The 22,487-nt window shown below is 40.1% G+C and overlaps 2 protein-coding genes across 2 annotated transcripts; one reads left to right on the top strand and one right to left on the bottom strand.

Moving 5' to 3' along the window:
• Positions 1-3,497: 3,497 nt before the first annotated feature.
• On the top strand, positions 3,498-10,392 carry RB195_012786 (uncharacterized protein; the record flags this gene model as incomplete). The annotated part of the gene is made up of 11 exons (XM_064202325.1): positions 3,498-3,527; positions 4,000-4,104; positions 5,339-5,436; positions 5,506-5,590; positions 5,649-5,804; positions 6,251-6,358; positions 7,015-7,113; positions 7,354-7,452; positions 7,503-7,589; positions 7,650-7,788; positions 9,185-10,392. 11 exons carry the CDS (start codon positions 3,498-3,500, stop codon positions 10,390-10,392), a joined length of 2,214 nt encoding a protein of 737 aa, XP_064058206.1.
• A 664-nt stretch (positions 10,393-11,056) lies between these two features.
• RB195_012787 (uncharacterized protein) lies at positions 11,057-18,858 on the bottom strand (the record flags this gene model as incomplete). The annotated part of the gene is made up of 12 exons (XM_064202326.1): positions 11,057-11,244; positions 11,657-11,830; positions 11,899-12,040; positions 12,123-12,218; positions 12,275-12,378; positions 13,405-13,480; positions 14,284-14,410; positions 14,471-14,655; positions 14,992-15,070; positions 16,696-16,822; positions 17,692-17,769; positions 18,696-18,858. The coding sequence occupies 12 exons, from the start codon at positions 18,856-18,858 to the stop codon at positions 11,057-11,059; spliced, it is 1,539 nt and encodes a 512-aa protein (XP_064058207.1).
• Positions 18,859-22,487: the final 3,629 nt, after the last annotated feature.

Here is a 22,487-nt window from a genome sequence, read left to right on the forward strand (position 1 = left end):
TCTACCCTCACTGGTTGTGAGGCGAAAATGGGCATTTCTTAGGTTACCACAACCGATTATAGTTGAGTCAAAACGAAATGAAGCAGGGATATGTGCGTAAGCGGCCGCGCTCTAAGCGGTGCGGTGCAGCGTAGCGGTCGGGATCGTGTGAGGACCCTCGCTACCGCCACCCATCTCTGCAGTTCGCCGTGGTCCCAACTTCGATTCCCATCGCTGACTCTACCTCACCGTTTCGAGCGCAGCCGATTACGCAAGTGTCCGCACTTCATATCCTTTATCATCGACTCCGATGATAGATAAGGGGCGTGGTATAAAGTAGCGTTCACTGTTATGGTTATTTTCGTGACATAACGACTTGTACCGTCCAAGAGTGCGGGCAGACAACGCTCTGCCCACTCGTTGCTTTGCTCGTATTCTCTGCCTACTGTATAATAAACACAGTTCACTGAACCACCGTTTCGGTCTGTTCAATTAGGGTGGTAAAACCCTAGGTCTCTAGTCACCCACTCACATCCTAAAGGATGGGTGTCATCCTCCGCTTTTGCATTTCGATTATACCCAAAGTTCCAAAATGGTGTCAGTAAGGGTTAAAATAGGCTATAGGCAAGTTTTTGGGGCAGAAACAATTTAACATATATTTTACAGTTCGTTCCGTACAAAGACAGGAAGTATAGTCAGGTTAAAACGACATGAAGCGCGGTGCGGTTGTGTAAGTGGTTGCACTCGAAGCGGCGCGGTGGAGGTGGTGGTTGGGATCGAGGTGGGATCATTGCGAACTGAAGTAGTGAACGGTGCTAGTGGGGGTTCTCACCCGATCCTGATCCCGACGCTCCACCGCACACCTTCGAGCGCAACCGCTTACGCAAATGCACCGTACTTCATGTCGCTTTGACTCTACTATAAGTAGTCATCATTAAATGTTTTGTTCTCATAATATTAGCCGTACAGTAAGCAAAGCAATCCATCGGACTTTAAAATGTGCCCTTCATTTTTGGACCCTTGGCAAAGGGACCCCTTTCACTTTTGGACGATTGGCAAAAGGCTTGTGCTGCACCTCATGAGCTAGACCCCCTTCACCTGAGGAGGGTCCGGCTCCTCCCTATCGTATCTTTGCCTGCGAGTCATCTTCACCACCTTTATTAGACGATAGCAGAAAGAATCATTCGAACGAGAATAGATAGTAACTTATCATATTATTAATTTTGGCATGCGACAACTTATCCTTATTGGAAGTGACCTGCAACAGTAAGATTACGCTGCACAGCAGAGAATAGCATCAGAAAAAAATAGCGCTGCGCCTAGTCCTCACTCTCATAGGTCAGATAGGCGTGAGGTAAACATGGAATCTTTTGCAATAAGCATCCGTCTCGTAATATTGAACTGTCGGTGGCGGTCGAGTCAAAGCCACTATGCCCAAGCTATCGAGATATATTCATGATCATTTGCTCATTGCATGAAACAGTCATCAGATATCATGTCATCAGTGTTAAAAACTGCAGTGATGTTGATGAGGAAAAGGTAAGAAGCTGTGCGTGCGGTAGCTGTGATGAGCGAGCACAATAACCTGTTGGAGGAATTTGGATCGATCAATGTCGTAAAGGAGCGCTCTTGTACAACTGTGGAATTGCAGAGGACTCAAACTCTGGATCGTAATTGTTTACGGTGATAATAAACCTATAAGTAATATGCCCTTTATAAATATAGCGTACGCAATACATTGGAAGTACCAACTTCTAACTAACGACAAAAACTAGTGAAGAACTACTGCTACTGTTCGAACACCACCTTTATTTGATTTATCTTCCTTGTGGAAAGTGGAGCAACAGACAAGGCACAGTGGTGGGACAATTCCTCTCTAAATTTACGAAGAACCATTAGAAGGATCCATTAGGATATGGATATGCCGACGACGTAGTAATATTTTCTTCATATAGCGCGAATTTGAACGAACGCCCTTAACCTTTCTCCATTGGATATCGGCTGTAGATAGATCATAGATATCCTAGGCTGGCACCAGTTTTCTGATCTTCATTCGTATTTTTTCAAAAATATAGATCCAGTTTTCGACACTTCTTTGGACATTTAAGATAGATGAGTCTTGCGAGTCACTGTAAGACTGCCTCAAACGAGGTCTGAGTTGGAGTCGAGGGCGTAGGCGTATCCCTATGGGAATTGATCAATGCCATGCACCTTTCCCTTTATCGTTTAAGGACCATAAAAGTAAGGAATCAAGCCGACAAACTAGCACTCAGTCACTTGTAACCTTAACTTTTCAGGCTCTGGTCACAACGATAACGTTGAAACATTAGCAACTAACGAAGATCATTACTCATCTTGATTACAGCTGAAGCAAATAAGAAAAAAACTACACAGTCAACATCCAAGACATCCAGGATTCAAGATTCAAGGACGATCAAAAACGGGCACCACAAATGGTAGCAAAAAATATGTTCATAGATCTTTAAACAGAGCTAAAATAACACAAAGACCCATCTATCTTCCATGTCCAAAGAAGTGTTCGTCGAGAACTGGATCTATAACTTCGACAAGGTACGAATGTAGATCAGCCAACTGATGTCAGCCTAGGATATCTGTGATCTATCTATCTATGTCTGGGATATCTCTAGTGCGCAAAATGCCCTTAGGGCACAAAAAAATGTTACAGAACATCCAACATTGTCGAAAATATACTTTTATTAATCTAGGAAATGAAATATGTAAAGGTCGGAGATACCATAGAACGACTCGAAAAAGAGATAACGCCAGAAAAATCTATCGAATCAAGACTAAAAAGCCAGAAGCAGAAAAATCAAAAGGAATCTAGATCTGCATTAGTCACTTCAACCGCTACTAGGACTGGAAATGATCCGCGGACAAGCGTGAACTAATCAATACAATGGATCAAATATAGACCAAATTGCCTCCAGTGTGCAAGAGTATTTTCCCAAAGCCTTTGTTTTGCAAATACATCAGAGAAAAAAGAGAAACAAATCAGTCATAATTTTAGAATCAGAGACAGAGTCCGTTTTAGTAACAAATTAGTCACAAACCCCGGAAGACTCTCAATTTTGTGGCACTTTGTGAATGGGGTCGAGTGGGGTTGAGTCGGATTGCACTCAACCAAGTGTGTGAACATGGTCATCTTCGCTCTGACCTATGGGACGAATGTACGTATCTTCTGAAGAGATCAAAATAGAAATTATGGACGATTATTTTATTATCATTTATTATTTATTATTATTTATTATTTTATTATTATTTTTTTTTATTATTTTCCTGTAAGAAGTGGTTCTCTTTCCCCAAGGTGATTATCACCGATTATTGAAGTCTCCTGGATGAAGGATTGTTTGATTACGGCCTATAGGCACCTAAGTTTCTGAGTATCCGGGCAAACAACCGCTCTTAGTACCACCTGTGAACATCAGAGTAGTTTCATTTGTACTTACCATTTGTTAGAAATCTGTCGTTTCCTCTTCATTTACTCACATTTATTCTAAATGCAAACTACTAAAAACAAATTGGTCCCAGTAAGTTCTACAATTCTTTTCGTAGCGCAGCACTGTGTTTTGTTTCGTAGCCAAAACTTTGTACTTTGCTATGGATTTCATTTACATCTTATATTTTCTAATCGTTTCTGTCCTTTTCCACCCATTCTGGGTATTATTAGTTAAAAAAAGACTATATAGTGATGTTTTTATACACTTTCAAAAATAACGTAGAAAAAATCAGCATTGGTGAGGTGCCTGACAAAACTTCGTAAAGTTTTCTGGTCCCGGCTGCTTAGGGTTGGACTTACCTCACTTCATAAGAATATCGTGTATTTCCTGCTCTTGGTCCTTTCCTCTTCATCGACCGGAAAAGCGAAGTGTAGAGAAGAATTTTTGTCTTGAGAAATGCCTCGGGGACAACTCGATCTTGGTACCTAAACCTTTAATAAGGAAGAATAGCTTATTTCTTGATGTGATAAGAAGTTATAGCTTACAAAATATACAATTACAGGAGGCGTCTATGCCAACGCTTCTGGACCGCATGATTCGTCGAATAACTCGGGAAGGCCATCTTTCTGGATTTACTGATGAACAAGTGCTATCGGTATTGCGAGATGTGAGTAAATCATGCAAATCTTATCGTTTAACTAATTTCCATTGCGACCGTAATCGATTTACGGCGTCTTAAAGGTTATTCGAGCAAAGAAGATAGTCAACATGTAACACTTTCGCGTTAACCGAGGCACAAACCTATAGTCGGGTCAATACGACATGGCACACGAGTATAGTTGCGGTGCATTTGCGTACGCGCTCGAAATGGCGCGGTGGAGGTAGCAGTTGGAACCGAGTTGGGATCATCGCAAACTGCAGCGATGGGTGGTGCCAACAAGGGTTTCACCACACTCCTAGCCGCTACGCTCCACCGAAGCGCCTCGAAAGAAGCCGCGTACGCAATTGCGTACGTGCTTCATGTCGTTTTGACCCTACTATAAATCGTTGGGATTGAACAACAAGGCCCAAGGCGGTTAGAACCATGCATATACTGTATACAGTTATCATAAATTATCCGAGGTGGCCCTTTGATAAGCTGGTATTTGTTTCTAAATCCAACTTGTTGCTAGGGATATCCATTTTTTACTTTGTACGAGTTTGCCCTGCCACTGCCCGGCGACGTTTATTGACACCATTGTAGGAAATTAGATTATAGTTGGGTCAAAACGACATGAAGTACGGACAGTTGCGTAAGCAGCTGCGCTCGAAGCGCTGCGGTGGAGCGTAGCGGATAGAACCGCGTAAGGATCCTCGCTACCGCCACCCATCTCTGCAGTTCATCATGGTCCCACCTCGATTTCAACCGCTGTCTGCACCGCACCGCTTCCGAGCGCGGCCGCATGCGCAACGGTCCGTGCTTCATGTCGTTTTGACCCAACTATACACGTGGACAAGGCCTTTGAAGCTCGAGTATCACCTATAAAGGAAAAACATGCATTATCCATAGGAGCCGTACTATGTCCTAGAATACTCATTCGTTACCGTAGCGAAAGCTACCGTTCACATGCCTAAATAAGACAACACAGCCACAATTTGCTATTCTATTCAGTTGTTCCTAATTTCTCCATTTTCCCGCAGCAGCAGACATTGGCGTCAGGAAGAACAAACATTGTCGCACGAGATTTCTTTTGCAACTAGGCTTACATATTGAATAACAATAACAATAACAATAACTGTAACAATAACAATAATGCGAGCAATAACAATAACACGAGTTCGCCACTCAGAAAATGTGCAGTATATCGATTTACATTTGGAAAAAAAAACACTAAAAAACACTACTAAACAAATATATTCAGGCGAAAACGTCTTTGGAAGCGCAACCGGCGATGCTAGAAATCGAAGCTCCAGTGGTTATTTTCGGTGATATTCATGGACAACTGAGGGATCTGCTGAGGCGATTAACATAACTATCTTCTAAAATTGAATTTACCTGCCGCATGCTCTAAGTCTTGTAAAATTTCAGGTTTTTTACTATAGTAGGCGCTCCGCCTGAGAATAAAATTCTATTCTTAGGCGATTATGTTGATCGATGCAAGAAATCTCTTGAGGTGGATCTTACGAACCTTCCATATTGAAGCTGTTGTACACATTTGTGAATAATTCCAGGTTATCATACTTTTACTTTGTTATCGTATCAAATATCCACACCTTATTCATCTTCTTCGCGGGAATCATGAGTGCTCAAAAATGAACCGATTGTATGGGTTTTATGAAGAACTGCGGCGGAAAAGAAGTGTATATATGTGGAAAAAATTTCAGGAGGTATCCATATAGTGGTTTCTATCGTTCAATTCTTATTTCCCTTTGCGGATATCAACATCGTAAAGTACATATTTCATAGATTTAGAGCTGTTGATTGCCTTATAGGCATCACCACACGAAAGTGGTTGGTCAGTATCCTAGGGGCGTTTCATCAGCATATTGGATGTGAGACTATAAATAGGGGTGATTCGTCGTTTCACACGAAAATGCCGTAAAAAACGGCCCATGATACCTTCAGTCGTATTGACCAAAAAGATATTCCTAACCCTGAATCATCTCTTTGTTCACATTTCCCTCTGAGTCTTTTTACAAATTTCGGAAGGCATGGACGGAATCACCCCCAGTCCTTAAGTCTCCCAGAACTTTAGCAAAAGCCCTTTAATCCTATAGATATTACGTAAGCACACTTTTGTCTTCTGAGGTGAATAGATTCTTTTTTTTTTCAGGTTTTCAATGAAATGCCCCTTTGCGCTGTTGTCAGCACTCGTCTTCTCTGCATGCATGGTGGGATTTCTCCCGAAATTCATAGTTGGGAATCACTACAAAATTTGAAGGTGTGCTGAAATGTCGACAGAAATGCCACGCTTGGTTGTTATTGAAAAGAAAGCTTCAAATCTTTTTGGAAGATTTGACTTTTAAGGCAGCGCATTGCGAAACTGACAATGTTCGGGTCCATGTGGGAAAACATAGAGTTCAGGGTCAGATTACGATTATAAGCCTGGCCCCGCTCAGTTCTCTCTCCTCGTTCAAAGAAACGGCGTGAGAATGTCGTTTGTTCCTACGAGGCACGTGAAAACGCTTCACCATTGTGCACGCGCCGCGTCCCCCATCGAGCGGTCGAAAATCAACAAGGTCTTCTCGGCAGACTATCCAAGCCAAATAAAAATAGAACAAATAAGTAAAACCAATAAATGAGCGGGACTACAACGTGTGCAAGCCGACGTCCTAACGTGCTTCGTAGGGACAAACGCCGTTTCTCACGCCGCGTTTCAGGACGATCAAGGTGATATGAGGGGAGCAATACTCATTTCTCCCTGATCGTCCTAATCCACATTCCGAACCCTATATTTGCCTATGGAGACCTCAACATGGTGTCAGTTTCGGGATACGCTGCCTTTAAAAGAGGTTTTTTTTTTTAAATTTAGCAGCCACCTACTAACAAAATAAGACACGTGGAATTGAAATATTTGTAACCGAACGAATTTTCCAGAAGCCGAAGACTCCACGGGCATGTGATGATGGAATTGCTGTTGATTTAATGTGGTCAGACCCTTCAATGGACTCATGTACTGGTTTCCAGTTCAATGCGGTACGTCAAATCATTGTTGTTTACTTGTTTATTCAGTGGGAAAGTTCATTCTTTTCACTTACTTTATTACCTTTATTTTACTTCCAAATGTGATGTATGACAAATTATTTTATCCTTTCCAAAAAACTATCTTCGAATTTTTTACGTTACAAAGCGATCAATGTCGTCTCCTATTTTTTGGAGCATGTTCATAAATTTGACGTTCTTGCACATAAATTCTAGTTTGAATCAGTCCTTCAGATTCGTGCCACTTCCTACGTTTTTGGTGGGGATACAATTATAAATATTTGTAATCTACTTGACATTGATATGGTGGTAAGAGCTCACGAGGTGGTGAAGGTAAGAAGATATTCAATTCCGTATACACTTTTTTCTGGAGCCATTTATAGGGAGGTCACCAATTCATGTTTGATCGAAAATTATTAACCATCTTCTCAGCTCCGAATTACTGTGGAACGGACGGAAATGCTGCTTCTGTAAGTGAAAATTGTAATCAATTTTTTTTGCTGATGATCTTTTGCCTCTTCTCTCTCCAGGTTGTGAAGGTTTCTGCTAAAATGGAATTATCTTTTGTGACGTTGAAGCCTCGTTTGGATACCACTCGTCTTAGCGAAGAAAAAAGGCTCCTTCTTGAGAAGATGACGATTGAATCAGCCGCGAAGAGCCCAGATCCATGCAAGTTTTCTTCTGAAAATGAAAAAAAAAAACTGGTTTAATCCTGTGAAGACTAGTTAAGGGTTTGGAAATTGCATTCTTTATATTATATATTATCTTATATGTCCTTTATATCTTTTTATATTTTCTCAATGACTTTTTGTCCTCCAGAATCGTAAACTCAATTCATCAAAAAAAAGGCTTTCACCTTGAAAATTCATTGAGATTGGTGCAGTGGAATTGTGATTCCCACGTTCGTCAGAAAAATTTTGGGCTCAATTTGTTTTTGCTTCATGCGGAGCGGAAAACGGTTAAAGGGGGTGATTCTGTTCATTTCTTCCTAATTGCCTAAACAGCCCGGAAGATACGGCTTCAGGCGTTCTGGCGCACTATTTTCTACAACGAGTTCGATTGGAGCGCACCAGCCTTGTGCACGCGCCGCATCTTCCGGGTCGTTTTTTACGGCAATTAGGAAGGAATGGACGGAATCACCCCCCTCTCCGTAATCTACTATCCCGTATACGAATACTCCACCTCAAATCCGTACCATCTCAGATTCGTGGGGTGATGCCTTTAATGGCTGGGTTCAGATGCAGTGATGTCGTATTCAACATAGCTCACTTTTCACAATATAATAGAATGATTTTTCACCAAAGCGATCTCAAATCACTGTAGTTCTGTTAAGATTTTGCAGCAACGTGTAGTACATTATCGCCGCTTTTTCTTGAACCGCTTATACAACTTTGATTGCAACCGTGGACCTCGCTTACATTAAACGTGATCATCCTTGCAATAGTCAGAGCCGGTGCTCTGATCCCCTTCACCTTCAGGCGGTTGGCGAAGGGACCCTCTTCACTTTTGGACGGTCGCCGAAAATTCCCCGCTGGCGGTTCTCTCTGGCGGTTCCACTTCCATCTTACCACTTCCTCTATCTGACCTCGCTGCATCCGTGCTTAAAGGCACCACCCACGAATCTGGGCTGGTACGGATTTCAGGTGGAGAGTTCCTGCACGGGGTCGTAGATTATGGAGAGGGTGATTCCGTCCATTTCTTCCTAATTGCCAGAAGATGCGGTGGGTGCACAAGGCTGGCGCGCTCCAATCGAACTCGTTGTAGAAAATAGCGCACCGGAATGCTCAAAGCCGCATCTTCCGAGCCGTTTTTTACGGTAATGAGGAAGAAATAGATGGAATCACCCTTCTTTCCATAATCTACGACTCCGTATAGGCATAACCCACCTGAAACCCGCACCACCTCAGATTCGTGGGGTGATGCCTTTAATCGAATACACCGTGCTGTTACTGAACCGATCTCATTGTAAAAAGGATTTTTATGACAAAAAAACATATAAACCCCGAAGACGGGTTCTTATGTAGAATAACGTTAGTATCTCTGTATAATGCAATTCTACTTGCAGATGTTCGACCATTTACTGGATCAGAAAATAAAATGAAAATTGGAAATAACGACGACAATTTAATAGGACCCATTGGCACTAGCGGAACTGATCTTCAGGCAAAAGATAAACTTTCCTTCAACAACGAGAATCAACAGCCAGCTGAAGCGGCCCACTTATCCAATTTCCTTACTGTAGCACCAACAGCTAAGGAAAATGCTATCCCTTCACTTCCAAGTGATCCACAAAAGTTTGCAAAAAGTGCCCTTACTGTTACACCAGAACAGAGACAAGTATTCACTACGGAAAAGTCGTCGAATGAGAATAGGGCGTCCTCAAATCTAGTGGGACCCACTACGGAAAAGCCGTCGAATGAAATAAAAGCGTCCTCAGATATAGTGGTACCTCTATCAGTAGATTCAGTGCCAGAAAGGACAGAAAAACGATCTGCTGCGATCGCTACAAAATCGCATTCGCCCAAAAAGCGTGATACGGTCCCTACTATTGATTCAAATGCTCAAGGTCCGGAGGGAATGTCAACACATCCCTACAAAACAATAACAATAACGAAAACTTCATGGGAGAACAACTCATCCGTTAATGAATCTGTTGTTCGAAAATCACCGGCTAAAACAAAGGGAGTAGTATCTACAACTGTGAGTTTAAATCAATCCGGTGGAAAACGTCTGGAGAGCGGTTCTTCTCCATCCAGAACGCCTCCACCTAACTCACACACTGTACCATCCAATCAGCAAAAACCTCATGAGTTCTCTGTTCCAACAAATCCACCGGTCACATCAAAACCTTCTCCGATATCACCACGTATTGGTGGGAATAATTGCACCACTCCAGCTCCAATTCTATCGTCGTCGAGTTCACAGGCGAAAGAAAAGAAGTCATCTGCAGCCCGTCAATCATCTACAGGTGGCCCCCGCTCACCACGTCGTGCACTATCCTCACCTGCTCCTCTCGGATTAAACAATATAGAAAGCGATTCTAGTAGCTTGTCTACAATTTCTGATAAAACTAACCTAACAACCAAACCTTACTCGCCAACTAACGGAAAATTGAAATCATCCACGAAGCCAAGAAGTGTAGAAGAAGCTGCGAAAGCGGCTATAGTAGCAAGAAAAACACCACATCATCCTCTTCCAAAAGATTCGAAGAAAATCATTCATGACACCGAAAAAGCACTAAACAACCCTTTTCTTACATCTCCAAGGAAATAAAGATTATTTCTTTTTATCTTCAGGAACATTAACGCATACTTTAACGTAAGTTAGTTTTGAAAAGCTGGAAAAGTCTGAAAAAGTGAAAAAGGCGTATATTTTTAATCTTAGAGAGGATATTAGGGTTCAATCCATCCTATTCATATGGTACCAGATTTTTACCAAATTTCAGTTGTAATTGAGAAATCCCAAGTGTTGTGTACAGTAAATTCGGGGAGTAATAACCGAAAATCTATTTGTGGATGCTTTTCTTGCATCTGAGTAACAACAACAACCATTAAACACACTTTCTCTTCGCTCCAATAGGTAAAACATTTATGTCCAAAGTTTTTCTCAATTAGAATCTTTCATAAATGAAATAGAGAGGAAATAAGAAGTTTTGAGAAAAAAGATCTCACAGCTCATCAATCGAACTGTGTATACATTACGAAAATAATCATGCAAATAATAAAACACAAATAACATCTGAAGCAGTGAGAGCACAGTATGATTGCGTGTTTATCGAGAGTAACATAAAAGGTCGTTAAGGACATCAGCAACAAATGATCAATGAGTGTTTTGTAAAAGCCGAAGAGTTGAGCGGAAAGACCAGTTAAACTACTTGATGCATTATGCAAAAAAAACATGCTTAGATACTTTCTCAAAATTGTTGTTGGTCTTTTAATCAACTTTTGCAATGAGTGTAATCACCATAGACTCTCTTCTCGAATTTTAGACGATTACCATATAGAGGTCGTATGATAAGTTCGGCGGAGACACGCATTTGATCCGTTCGAAGTAACGATGATACTCGCAGATGACGCATCAAAAGTGCAAGAATGCATTTCTCCTCCATGATGGCAAACCTTTGACCTGAAAAAGTAGTATCGCCATGTCAGTTGTAAGAAAAAATGAACTCGATGAGCAAGCTTAAATGGCTCGCTTTGTATGAACCACGAAGAAAAAGTTTCTTTGGAAGGATTTTCGTATTTTCTCTCTTGTTAATGCCGACTCTGTTTCCGGGATTCCGATAGCAGAATAAAATAATCGAGGTACAGCAATTTGTAAATCCTAGGACTCACGAAGACTCGATCTTTTTCATTCAGTGAAAATGAATCATTCTGGTTTCAAACAGCTCCAATAAAAAACAATTGAGAATTATTGCGTCTTGTTTGCTATTTCTAATAACAACTTTGGAAATAGAATTTACAAAAGGCGTCCATTTTGACATGGAACTGAATCTAAAAAGGTGATAATATGCAAAACATTCATCAATACAACTTACCTATACAATTTCTACTGCCAGCGGAAAACGGTATATATGCGTAAGGATGTTTCAGCTCCTCTTCAATAAACCTCTCAGGTCGGAACACCTCTGGATCATCCCAATAATTTGGATCACGATGAACCATTGATGGGATTAGAACTACGCTTGTTCCAGCAGGTAATATATGACCTTCTGCAACCAGGATTCTGTTGTTCTTAGCGGAGGCTAACGGTCCAATACAGTGATAATCCACAACTCACTGATTTTGATATCGTCCACTACTTTTCTCGCAATAAGCGGAACGGAAGGATAAAGACGTAGTGTTTCCTTTATGCATGCTTCTAGATATTTTAAATTCCCGATATCTTCATATGTTACAGGCCGGTCAGTATCTCCCAGCACCTGAAACACGACCAAATCATTTTCTTCCGTCGCTCCAGTAATTGACTATTCTGGAAAGATCTAAAAAAGATCGCTGGCAAACCTCATCTACTTCTCGTTGAACTTTCTCTTGTATGTCAGGATTTGCTCCCATGAGATGTAGAAACCAATTTATCGATGCCGATGTTGTGTCGTGTCCCTGGAGAAATCTCGATATGACAACATTCTTACAAAAAATTTGAACTTATCAATTACTTCGAACGTGAAGGTGTCAACTTCCTCTTGAACTCCATCCATGGACAGCTCTCCTTTTGCATGCATGTCCAGCATCATATCTAGGAAGGCCATTCTTCGACGTCCTGAAAGATTCCTTCTTTAATTTACAGAGAAAAGAAAAAGTGTCAACTTAGCGCTCATTGTAGATAAATGAATAAGCATATATTTATCATTGTACGTTGTGGTATTTTACAATTAACTTATTTATTTACTTATGTGTAAAATCCATTCTGATAATGTTGGACTTTCTTCATTGTTTTCTGGAACATGTACAACACGTCCCAAAGCATGAAAGTATTTTTATAATACTATCACACTAATAATGAAACAGACATAGCAAATAAACACGAAAGACAGTTTTTATCAAAAGCCAATGCCCTTACTACACAGCAGATTTCTGGGGTTTTTTTGTTTGCATTTCTGTTTGCGTTAGAACATTTTTCGCTTCATAACTTGCTCCTCTTTCAAGAATAAATAGCTGATATTTCTTACACCAAGTTTTACGGGTACGAGGAAATCGAAATCCGCATCCTTTTGCTGATTGATGCTAAAAAGTAAATAAATGTGAGCTGACGAAGATCACGTTTCATGTGAAAACTTTGAAAACTGTGAATCAAAATTTGCATACTGGATAAACTCTTGTGAAAAAAATGAGGAATAGTAAAGCCAAAAGAACCATCAAACCACATAACGAAATCGCTGGCTTATTTTCATATAATATCCATGTAATAACCAAATAAGTAGTTTAACTTTTGTCTGAACTCATCACGAGTTGTAGCAACCTGCGTGATAAGGACGTACAAAAAACAGGAATAGAAACTGAACTGGAGTCAAAAAAAAAAAAACGAGAAACGCAGAAGCAAACAAACAAGCAAAAAATGCAGTAAAAATGTTCATTTATGTCATGATAAATTACTAATCCTCCCAGCTGTGAATAATTCTACTTTGTTTTCAACGGTTCCACTTCTTTTTTGAAAAGTTTCAAAATGGGCTTCGCCGTCAAATGAGTTCTTGATTCATGGTATCCGAAGAGAATGGTGTCTCCACAATAAGTAAACAACAATAGCAACAATAAATCACGTTTAAAAGTCTTCTTTGTATTCACAAACCTTCTGCTGATTCCAATGCAAGCAGCTTGTCAACACCTCCAGCGGCGTCAGCTTTTTCCTTACGGGCTCGTATGACCTTAAACACGTGGCGTAAAGCAAGTGATTAGCTAGGAATTTGACAGCTGAGCTGCGTTAGATGCAAATCCAACTTTGTAATGAACAGTCCGTTTATACATATCCTTCATTATTTTCAAAACATCATAGGGGAAATAGGCTAAGTTAGCATGCACTTCCTTCCTCTTTCTTTCATTTTTCAACGTTCTGACCCTGTGAGTATCGAAATATCTTTCTGTAATCAAATGTCTTTACTGTAAACAGGTGCCTGCAGCTGTCTGGGAATTCGGATATGTAACACTGGTGGTCGAAGAACAATGTGAAAATGTGTATTCATTTCACAAGAGCTTCCAGGAAATAGCAATATACTGAAAGGTTGATTGCGCTTTTCATTTTTGCTGAAAATGTGATCTATATGTTGTGTCTATTACAAAAGTCCTAGGCTACTTTTTTGTTTGGATTAAAAAAGTAGTAAAATTTTCAATTTCTACTACACAACGAACCGCTGCGAAATACTACCAGCTTTACCACCATACACTACTACACACTGTACTCAGAACGTAGTATGTAATAAATAATACTAATTACGATGATGTTATTATGATATTAATTAGTGATATTAATTAATTATTACGTAATACACACTGAATGACACGAAATAATAGCTATTGCTTAAACACTTACTGGGGCAAAAGTCCGAGAATGTAGTGCAACAAGAACATAACAAGCAACAATTAAGAACTGTGGATGGAAAGCTCCTTAGTTTTCCCGAAGTCATTCTCTTAACACCTCTACGTAGTGGCGTAAATAGCTCTAGGCACTTACATTTCCAGTGAAATCATGCAGAATTTTCACGCATTTTGCTTGGTCTCTGCCTTCACCAATCAAATTGAAAAGAAACTCTGGATAATATTGTGGCTTCACTTGACGTTGTTGAATTATGACCTTCATTCTAAATAAGAAAGCGCGGTTAATGTATTCACTATACAAAAGTTCATTTTAAGAGAGTTACCTGAACACTGATTCCAAATACGCAGAATGTGGATTTCTCTGAGCCTCGATACATATACCGAGTGCTGCTTCACAGATCACATCGAGAGTACACAATGTAACAGTGTGGAAAATATCCTCGTACTGACCATTTTCTGCGTGTTTCAAAAATTTCCCGAGCAGCGTCCGACCGTGGCGGTTATAAACCTAAAATAGAATAACATGGATGTTATATAATAACGGGCTTATTCTTTCACTTATAAATAATATTATATATGGTGTTCTTTGGAGACATGAAAAGGGCATCTCTGTCTGTCACCATGACAAGATGACGCCCTCGTAACAGTACAAATGACGTTGAAAAATGGAGAAGCAGCGGCGACATCGCACAATACCTTAGTAGAGGTAACCGGAACTTTGTGAGAATACTCTGGTCGAAGCCTAATTCGCTGAGTTCTTCTCTGTTATTATCTCATTCATGGGTTGTTTATTAGTTCATAAATAATAGTAACACATGATAGTAGAATTTCAACTAAGGCGCACCTCCACAAAGTCCTTGAGTATTTCGTAGTGGAACGTCGGCGTTAGCAGCTTGCGTCTGGGGCGCCATTTGTCAGGTTTGCTGAAATGAAACAAAAGACACAATTTAATTGGAAGTGTTATCACTACAAGTTTACTCAACTCACACCACAGTAATTAGTAATTACTGTGGCTTTTTTCTATAACAGAATGAACGAGCAAGAAATCGAAAACAGCAATAATCGAATGACTTGCATGGGCTGCAAACCTTAAAACCAGCTGTGATTTGTGTGTGTGCTGTGCATGTTCAGTTTTGTGTACGTGGTGTGTGTAGTGTGTGTTTGAGTCACGATATTTCAGAGAGTATTGAGATGCATCTAACGACGTCGGATTGGTATGTCGCCTCCATATCGTGACTCAAACCCCCACGTACGATAAAATGGAGTGGGACGGGTCCCACCGCTTCGGATTGGTGCGTCGATGATAGAAGGCGATAAGTAAAAGAAGTAAATGAGACGTTGTGAAACGTTTCATAGCCGTGGGAACTGGATGTGTTCCGTTTCACCTCTATGTACTCCTCCGCGTATCTATTCCCCGCATGTTTTTCTTCATCAAGTTGCTCAGACCCTTACTTTAAAAGTTATGAACACGCATACAGATGTCTGCTTAATTAGTAGCTAACTGTTTACATGATCTGACGTAGAATCTTATCTTTATTAGTACGACAGGGACGTCCACTTCATCCACGTCATTCCATGTAAGCACATAGCTCTCAAAAAAAAAAAAGAAAGAAAAAGAAGAAAGTTTTGCTGGAAATAACGCAATTCTAATTTCACAGAAAATGTCACTACTATTAATTTTTATTGATCGATGAAGGCGAGTGAAGCGAACATCACAAAAGGTCGGATAAAATGTAGCTGAGTGGGGGGGAGGGCACTCAGTGGCGCTTTTTTCTCAAAGAAAATAATTGAATCAATAAGGGTGCTAAGGCCTAAGCATTAGTCTTAGAGGATCCATGACATATTAGCTAAAGTTACTAAGAGAAAAAAGTATGTTAGAGCATTGAGAAATAAGGACGCCACTAAATGCCCAGACCAACTACATTTCCCACAAAAAGTCTGAAGTCCGGCTTTACCCGGACGTTCAGACTGCTAAGGAATAAAGAAGTGTTTGTTATATATAACTTGTTGTTGTTTGGCTGCTATTAAAGGTTGGATTCTCCCGCCCTTTTCACCCGCGAAGTTTCCGGGCCGCCCGTTCGGGTTCTACCGTACCTGCTCTAAAGGAACTCTGCCGGCAGCCTTCATTTTCAGGACATGTAGAATTATAGTAGGGTCAAAACTATATGAAGCAACTGCTTGAACGGATGCGTTGGTGGGGGTGGGGAAAACGGTTGGAAGCAAAGGTCCTCAGCCGATCCCGCGCTCCATTGTACCGCTTCGAGCGCAGCCGCTTACGCATCTGCACCGTGCTTCACATCGTTTTGACCTTACTGTACAACCTTCCCCTCCATAGTCTTCATAAATAGAATTCTACGGAATATTTAGCATTTCCATGGAACATGGTCAATTTCAGTGAGTTTACAGACTTTAATTTTCTTATTTCACGGTCGAAAGTTGTCAAGGGGACTTTGCGGTTTCTTAAATTCGTCTCGTTTCTGTGTTCTTCGTTTTGATCATTTGTAATGTTATTTGTAATGTTCCAACATTGGATCATAGTTGAACTCACCTAATCAGCAAACCCTCGCCTATCCATGCCGATAAGAAACTGTACTGGATTGGTTTGTTCAGCATTTTACTGCTTCCCAGTACCGCTTCACATTCTTCTGGTCCGTACATCAATACAAAAGGTGCAGCTGAAATGTAATGTTCTTTAGAATTCCTCTATGAAGAAATGCGGCAGAAAGACCAGTTTCCTTCGAGAGAAATCAACTATTCATAATTATCACTAATTAATTAATTAATTCCCTAACAGGTACTTCGTAAGCTATGCACAATGAATGCGGTAGACCATGTTGTGGGAATTTAGCTGTCAAGTAAATAGAATGACTGAGAATGGTCAACTTTTTTTCTTTTTGTTTTCTTTTCGTTTCCTTTTTGTTCTTATTTGTTCTATCTTCTCATTTCCTTGTTTTTCTAAGTTAATATTTGTTTTAATCTGTTTTTACTATTAAATTTCTTTTGAACTAGCCTCCCTTCTCTACTGAGGAGCCTCACCAGGAGGCTAATCTAAAGTGCATCGCCTACGTAGCAGCGATCCATCCTCTCGATTCTAGCTTCTATTAGCTTTATTTTATTTTAGCTTCTATTAGTTTCTATTATATTTTAGCTTTCCTTTGTCTTTAAGAAGTTTTTGATGTTATCACTGAACAAACATTGAGGGTATAGAGCGTAGGACCCGCACTAACTAATCTACCAATGTCGCTTGTCAAAGCTTGGATTATTGCTTACATTTAAGGATCATGAAAAGATTGGGAGAGGACCACAGCAAGAAGAGGTAATGCTTTAGTATGAGTTTGCGTTTCGTTTTTGGTTTTGTACTGAGCTACGATTCAAAATTAGCTTCTATAGTAAATACAACGCAAGAATCATATCTATCTGTGAAATTATCTCTACATTGTCCAAATTGCCAATGTAATCAATCTCAATTTGTCAATACGTCTTAAATTCCGTTCATTTTTGTACTTCTTACAACTGCCAAATAGAAACTTAAGCGTTAACTTACGTCCAAACCAAACACGGCATATCCTTTCGCGATTCTTTCTCAGCATGTAACCCAAGCCTTGAGCTTGTTCGAAAAACTCTGTAATATACAGTTTCACGCCCACAATTGTAATATATTATATATGAATATGTACATGCAATCGGTTGAAACGACATGAAGATGGTACAGTTATGTTAACGGCTGCGCTCGAAACTGCTCGGTGGAGCAAGCGGTTGGGATCAGGGTGGGACCATCACAAACTTCAACGATGAGTGGTGCTAGTAAGGGTCCCCGCTTGATTCTAACCGCTACCCCCACCGTACAGCTTTGAGCGCAGCTTTCGTAACTGGACCGTGCTTCATGTCGTTTTGACCCCACCATACGTGCTAGGAGTACTACTATAAGTGAAACGTAAACTCTGAGCGACGTCTACAAAGCTGCGACATAGGACTGAATGAGGTTTAACGACAAATGTGATGTTAAAGACAGCATTCCACGAAATTGTTGGGATCATCCCCCCCCCAAAAAAAAAAAAAAAAGAAAGAAAAGATAGGGTTAAAGATGTAGGTCAACTCAATTCGCCTCACTATCCTGAAAAATGGCGTCGAGGACGGCCTTGTTGACCGAACTCTCATGCGAAACACCTAACAGCGGACAATCAACGGGCTGCTGACGCCGTCACACCCGTTTGACGTGTAACGTGTGCCTGCGCTCGTATACACGGCACGTTGTCAGGTGCCTCGTAGGAGAATTCGATCGACACTGGGGTTTCTTTCTCTTTCTTTGGACAAGGGAGAATTTATAATTAATTATGCTGCCTTTAACCAGTGAAAAGGCGTCGAGAAATAGTGAAACGAAAAAAAGCGGCTTTTTGTCTCAGGCATTCACAGGATGGTAAAGCATGGCAAACTATGTTTTCTAATCATACTAAGAAGAGGATATAAGGATATAACTAGCGTTGTGAGCTATTTACGCTGTCAACAGTATTAAGGAGGTGGAAAAAAGAAGTTTTATTAAAGTCTTACCTTCTGGTTTAAAATGGAACTGATTCAAATTTCCAATTAATGGTAGAGCTACTGGACCTTGGAACGCTGAGAGTCGATCATAAATATACTTAGCTTTTTTACACACAAAGCTTGTAATCCATGTGAATACCGCCACAGCAATTGTAATGGCTATAAGTCCCATTCGAACAGCTTCACCTGAAATATGAAATTCCCTAGCATTAGAAGAGCAGAATAGAGGAAATGACGTTTAGAAATTGAGATCCGAACAAATTGATCCGAGATCCGATCAGAGTGTATCCCTGCTAGCTTCATGACAATGTGAATCGAATCAAGATAGCGCTGGTTCGGTCGTTCGCTTGGTCTCGAGCTGACTACATCGGAGTCTTTCTCGATCTTAGAGGAAGTATATTGCCACCGCGTTGGACGTAATCATACCGTTGCAAGAGATTTTAGCCGCAAGGTCGAGCGTACTCTGGGATTTTCCTTATAGAAGGATCGTAAAAGAGGATGGGAACAGGAGGGTGGTCGTAAGAGGTCATACTCGACACTTATGTTTGAAATAAAATTGTGTAATATTTGAACAAATGATTAAAGAAGTGATTTTGACTCCGAGCACTAAGAGATCCTAAGAGCTGAACTAAATTTCTTTCATAATTTGCAGTCCCGGTTGCCAAATGTAGAGTTCCGAGTGTAGAACAAATACTAACAATTACGAATATGACGTGGCCTCGCCGCTCAATTCCCCTTAGTCGCCCTAAACAAAAAAAAAAACAGTTTGTTCCTACGAGGTACGCGTCGCATCCATAAGCGAGCGGTCGAAAATCGATAAGGTCTCCTCAGCAGCCCATGCAACTAAAACCAATGAATAAATCACTGAGTGGACCGGAGCTTATACAAACGCGGCGAGTTCTTACGTACATCGTTGGAATAAAAGCTCCCCACGACGTTTTCAGTACGATTAAGAGGAAATGAGTGGAGAATCACTAATACTTGTAATTTATATCCCGAACTCTATATTTGCCCGCAAAAACCCCAATATCGTCAGTATCGTGATTTACTGCCTTTAACATGGTTGTAATGTCTGACTGTACTTTTTCCTGCATTCCTTTTCCCTTTAAAGTCACTGTCCTTTGTGGGGGGAAAAAAACGATTTGATTCATCAGGTATAGGCATAAATTTGATCATATACTTGTCAATAGTGCAACGTACTATCCTATGCAGAGATTAAAAATTAGAAATATGTCACGTAAAGTCCGAACAAAGTTTGACGAACTTTTCGTGCTTTGTGAATTACTTTTGTTTAGATTTGTTTAAAGTTGCTAAAGGACGTTAGAGGTGAACATTGGAGCAGAGCTGTAAACCTGTTTTCTACTTGGACAAGACGTTGGGCAAGAGAATAGCGTTTAGAGAGACTCAGGGGTCATCACTGGGGTTTGTAAAAAAAAAAAACACATTTTCTCCAATGGCTAGCTATCCTTTCGATCCATGCAGCGGTATATTCGCGTCAGCTCGTTTTCAGCATATCCGAATGGCAAATATCTGAGAGTCAAGCCGCTCAGCTCCTAATTTCTTGAATTCTCCCTGAATTCACTGAATTTCTAACCCTGTGTAGTTCTTCCTAGCCTGAAGTTCTCCCTCTAATTGTCCTGAAAAAAGGGGAAGGCTCTCTGGACGGAGAATATGTACTGCCATACTCGTATAGTTAAATAAGAGTGAAAGGGTGCATGAGATTTTGCAAACCATTCTCTGAAGGAACACGTTGCGCAACTGGAAGGCGAGACCTTCACATGCCACGCAGCAATTCAAGTGAAAATCGGAGCACAAGAAAACAGACGAGACGGGAAATTGCAGATTTTACGTTTGTAATGGCTATAAGTCCCATTCGAACAGCTTCACCTGAAATATGAAATTCCCTAGCATTAGAAAAGCAGAATAGGGGAAATGACGTTTGAAAATTGAGATCCGAACATATTGATCCGAGATCCGGATCGTTTCGGTATCATGTAATGACCATTGGAATAAAATGCGCATTGATATCTTAGGAAAGATATGTACTTTCGAAGTTTGGGGCCAATAAGTACATCTACTGCAGAAAAAAAGTGATATTGCTTGACGAAATTTTTCTCTGCAACTTCCGTCAATGAAAACGAATGTGCAGAGGAGTAACAGAAAAAGGATGAGCAAAATTTAATAGGTGACAAACATCAAAACGATGGAAAAGCTATGAATGACTGTAGGACGAGTTTCTTCCCAAACAGTGGAGATAAAAAAGTTGCGGCGAAACTTCGCCTATAACTTGGGGTATTTTTCAGATACATTAACGTTTGGCATACTTGAATGTGTGTCTTAAGGAACTCGCTTATTGGAATTTCCCAAAATGCTCCTTATTTTTCGACGAAACTTCCTGTTCTGTACTTGATGAGTCTGAGTAATCAAATGCATTAGAATTGAGAGGAAGTTGGACTTTGGGGAAGTTTTACGCAGTTTTTTTTTTTTCAAAAAAGTTCTATTTGAAGCTTTTTTTTCGTGGCTGTTGGGCTGATTTGGTTAGAAATGCTGAACAAGCTGTGATTCCAGAGAATAGAATACCAAAACGAATATTTTATTGGGTTAGAAAAAAAAAACTACCTGGGAATTTTTAGTGCTTACATTTTGGAGCAATCGTATATGGAATCGTTCAGCAAATAAATAGTTCTTTCATACTCATTACTTCGGAAGATTCAAGAGATAGACAATTTTTCCGAGAAGAAGATAGACAGTGCTTCCCATTCACAACTTTATAGACTCATAATGTTTTATTTTATTATTTTATATGCTATGGATACCGTCACTGTGAGTTGATACTTTGACCTGCCTAAACTATGTGCAAAATTACAGAGCACTTATCGAGTTTGCGTCTGGTAAAAGCTTGAAACATCGAGGATATTCTGAGTAAAGCAATGGATTTTTCAACTACAAAAAATATAGCTCCTCATCAACGTGTAAAGAAGTAATGGGATCAACCAAGACTGGATTTATTAATAAATTGAAAATAAATAGACGCTTCCTATCTTTCTTAATGAATATATAATATATGGATCCCTTTAGTTTATAGACTTTTAGTTCAATATTATTTTCAAATTGAAAGCTGCCAGTTCTGGACCACGAAGTGAACGAGCACACAGTATAAGAACGAAGGAAAAAAGAAAGAGGAAGTATGAAGAATGTTATAAGTGGAAAGAAAATACAATTTGAATGATGATCCTTAGGACTGCAGCGGAGGAAAAATGTGAGGTGAAAGACTATTCTGAAAGCAATAGTACTACAACTCTAAAAAATTCAATTTTGACCAAAGATAAAGGTGTATAGCTTCATGAACAAAAAGACCTATTCTCTAACTATGTGCCAAGTAATAAATATCTCTAAAGGTAAAGTTGTAATAAATAAATATGTAATAAATATCTTTTAAGGTAAGTTTGTTAAAGTTAGTTTGGAAAAAATCCCTATGACGAATAGAATCACTCAAGGAAACTAGAAATCGATAAAGAGGAGACCACACAAGGGATTGTCCGAGGCCAGTAAGAAACTTGTTTCAGCGTCGTCGAGAATACAAAGTGAATCGTTCTAGCATCCACGCACGCACGCGCACGCGTATTTACTCGTTTCAGTACGTAGCTAAAAGATACGTATTAGATTTGATTGCATAAGAGATACGCGGGAAAGTTGCATGCGGATGTCGTTTATGAGATAAAGATGAGAAAATTTCTCAGGAAAAAAGTTCTGACAAAAAAAAAGAAAAAAAACTTCTGACAAATCTCTTCTTGATGAGGT

Source organism: Necator americanus, chromosome V (genome assembly GCF_031761385.1).
Source record: "Necator americanus strain Aroian chromosome V, whole genome shotgun sequence".
NCBI lineage: Eukaryota > Metazoa > Nematoda > Chromadorea > Rhabditida > Ancylostomatidae > Necator > Necator americanus.